General features: G+C 38.3%; 1 protein-coding gene across 1 annotated transcript in view; it reads right to left on the reverse strand.

Annotated features, from left to right (window-relative positions):
• Positions 1-216: 216 nt before the first annotated feature.
• tlr18 (toll-like receptor 18) overlaps positions 217-3,658 on the reverse strand; it is a 13,659-nt gene continuing 10,217 nt past the window's right edge. Inside the window, exons 3-4 of the mRNA XM_014021623.1 lie at positions 2,266-3,448; positions 217-2,117 (exon numbers count right to left, since the gene is read on the reverse strand). Of these exons, the coding sequence (XP_013877077.1) occupies positions 1,701-2,117; positions 2,266-3,448 (1,600 nt within the window). The 3' untranslated portion in view covers positions 217-1,700. The remainder of the gene's footprint in view (positions 2,118-2,265; positions 3,449-3,658) is intronic.

Consider the following 3,658-nt stretch of genomic DNA (forward strand, 5'->3'; position numbering starts at 1 on the left):
TTATTACCTTGCAGAATCATATTCTCTATGTTGCAATAATAATTATTTAATCAGATTATTAAATGCATAACGAATTTGTTTCTAATATTTTATGGAAAACTGAGACAAACAAACTGAATGGAGCATTTGCTTCTAATGTTTATAATATTCATGTTAATTATAAACCATCAAAGTTCTGAACATTAATGCACAGTTCTTACTTCATGATTTTTTTTTAATTTTATTGGGCAAAAAATACAACAATACTGTGTGAAATATAATGACCAGCATTATTTAAAACAAGACATTTACTTCTCCTATATGTATATTTAATTGTGTTCAAGTGTGTTTTATAAGACGTGTCCCGTGTCGTCAAACTTTATATGAAGTATATTATATTTCTCATTCCTGTGGTGCATTAATAATCAGTTTTCTTTTTCTTAATTTGACACTTTCTGCAGGAAAACAAAAAAAAATCACTTGTTTCTCAAGCAACGAGAGAGGTCAGATAAAACCTGGATCAACACAGAGTTAAAAAAGTCAAAGGTGATGAAAACATTTTCAGAGAAAATAAATCAGTTACCATGATTAAAGTCTGAGCTCAACTCAGCCCCAAATTACTGAGACCTTAAACCAGCAGCTGTTAAAAATACTTCATGACAATCAAGAACTTTAAATTAAAGTAAACATTATTTGCATTGTTCTGTTGTGCTGTATTTGTATTGTTTAATCAGTTTATTTACATATTGTTTATTTGTAAATACATATAGTATATTTTTTCCTTGTAATGCAGAGATGTCAAGCTTGTTCTGAGATTTTGCTGCTCCTAGTGGTCAAAAATTGTTAGATTATAATATAGTATTATATAAAAGTGACAAAATGAAATGAACTTTTCTTGATTAGGCAAATGTTTTTTTAATCTCATTTGACCTCTGAGGTGAGCTGTTTTATTCTTCTTATTCTAAGTTGTTTTTGGGAGAGTTACATCAGCAATAATTCAAATAGTCTCACATCTTCAACAACTCCGAAAGTGTGCTTGTTCTAACAAGAGTGTAAATGCCTGAAGCTTTAAGCCAGCCACTTAAAGCTGAAGAAGCTTTTAAAATGGGAGATGAAACAACTTTCAAAACAAGAGAAGTGGCTTTTATATACACAGTCAAAATTAAATCTGATGTAAAATTTCACTACTGGAGGAACGTTTGTGCAGTGGTTATTGGGTGGGTGAGGTCATCAGTGCCGTATAGACATGAACAAAACAACCGTTCAGGCTTCCATTCAGACACTTAGTGACCATTGAGAGTTACCAGTTAACCTAACATGCATGTTTTTGGTGAGTGGGAAGAAACTAGAGTATCTGGAGAACCCCTCTCCCCAAGCCTCAAAGTTTGTATGACCCAAAGTTTTATGCTTTAAAACTTCAGCTAATTAAAACAACAAAATTAACCTTGAAATGTTGACCAGCATAAACGTTTAAATAACCTTAAAATTTCGCTTCTCCGAGGTACAATAATGTTAAAGAACACTGTTTTTCACAGTATGGCACTTGTCATCCCATCTGATCATGTTTTTTAAGAACCAGGTTTGAGAAAATCAGTGCTACTCGCAGTTTGCATGGCTGACGCGACAGAATGCCATGGGCTAAGAAGATTTAGAGCAATTTTTTGGCAAATTCCATTGAAATGTGGGAGGTTGTTTGGGTTATGTCATTACAGGTACTTGTTTCACAGCTCAGTTCCTATTTCAATAACATTTTCTTGGTTGTTTTCACCATGTATGTCTTCAACTGGCATGTTTTCCTCCACTGGGGGATTATTCGCAGGAATTCCAAGAGATGAATTCTTGCTTCTAATACTGTGGTTCCCATCCCGGGTCTCTGTAGGTTTACCCAGAACACTTCTCAGCTGTGCCCAGAAGAAAGGCTGCTGGTTAGCCTGCTGGGGCCATTCTAGGTAAGTCTTTGTGCTCAGCATCTTCTTTAGCTTGCAGTACTTGCTGGGCAGTGAGCTTGGATCAATGGGCTCCTTCACCACAAGGATGACGTCGCTGAAGGTCTTTCCCATCGCTCTTTGTTGTGCAAAGTACAGCTCGTAGTTGCACCATTCGCTGTTAACAAAGTGCCGAGAGAGGACGAAAATAACCTATTGAGAAAAGACATCAAAACATGACATTAATACAACTTTTCAAAGGGGAAGAAGTAATGTAATATGACCTAAAACAAAAAAAAAATCTGCCCACAATTTACATGCTAAGTATTTGTATGTAAATTTTACCCAAAAATATTTATACCTTACGACTGGTTTCAATGTTCTCAATGATGTTGTCAATGATCCATCGTCCTGGCATGAAGTCCCGTTCATGAATACACAGCCGATAAGGGTTCCTGTTGTTCTCCAAACAGGGTAAGAGCTGGTCTCTCACCCAGTCAGCATCTGAGTGGCTATAGGATATAAAGGCATGGTAGGTAAAAGTCTCGAAATCCCCTGCAGCTTTTTCCTTGTGGGCCCTGTATTTTGCCCTGATAATCTGATAAGTGGCTTTGGTGTACCATGGGAGGTCAAAAATATAGCAAATTAGTACAAGTACTAAAGTCACGACGGCAGTAGTTGCAACGCAGATGATGATAACAAGTCTGATGTCACATGCCACCTGACCAGGAAAGTATTTTGATATGAATGTATTGAGGAAGTTCTCTGGGTGGTAACACCTGTAGTTCCAAGGCCAGTCTGTCAGGTTAACCTTTCCTTTAGACGTTGTGTCCTGGATAAAGGCATGGAGCTCACAAGTGCAATGGTAAGGGTTGTTTCCTGCTCTAAGCTCGGACAGCTGAGGCATGTCTTGAAAAGATGCTTTGTTGATCAAACCAAACGAGTTTCCATCCAGAGTTAAATACTGCAGGGATGGACTCTCCCATTTGGATGGGATGAACTTAATTTTATTTCCACTCAGCAGAAGGTGTTTCAGGTTGGTAGCTTTCTTAAAGAATGCCATGTCCAGTTGGTCCAGGTCACAGTAGGACAGATCTAAGTAGTACATTGTTGTTGGAAGACAATTGACGGCTTCACTTACGAACTGATTGTGGTGAGCAATTACTTGTGTGACATTTTGTTTCCAAACACAGCCCTCCCTTTCTACGGTAGATCCCAGTTTGTTGTTGCTAAGATCCAACACCTGCAGGTTCCTGAACTCTTTTGTTAATAAAGACAAGTCCTTCAAGCTGGTCAGTTCATTGGTGCTCAGGTTGAAGTTGTGCAAACTCGGCATGGTGCCCCTGTAATCACAGAGTTTGTTGTAGAGGACGTCATCGTTCAGTCGGTTGTTGGAAACGTCCAGGAACTCCACACCTTCCATCTCAGTCCAGGAGTCACAAGGGACGGTGTTAAAATACATATACTGGATGGAAATCTTCTTAATTTTGTTGAACCAGGTGAAGCGCCAGTCAAACCGCAGTATATCAGGGTTGCTGATGTACCTGCAAGAAATGGAACTATTTAGTGAAAAATTAGTACTGTCTATGACAGGGGTGGGCAATCCTGGTCCTCGAGGGCCACAGTCCTGCATGTTTTACATATTTCCCTGCTCCAACACACCTGATTCAGTCACTGAATTACCTCTTCCAAGTACTGCTGTATGGAGGACCAACAATGACAAAATTAGAAATAAATGCAGAATTATATATATA

This window comes from Austrofundulus limnaeus, unplaced genomic scaffold (assembly GCF_001266775.1).
Source record: "Austrofundulus limnaeus strain Quisiro unplaced genomic scaffold, Austrofundulus_limnaeus-1.0 Scaffold299, whole genome shotgun sequence".
Classification (NCBI taxonomy): domain Eukaryota; kingdom Metazoa; phylum Chordata; class Actinopteri; order Cyprinodontiformes; family Rivulidae; genus Austrofundulus; species Austrofundulus limnaeus.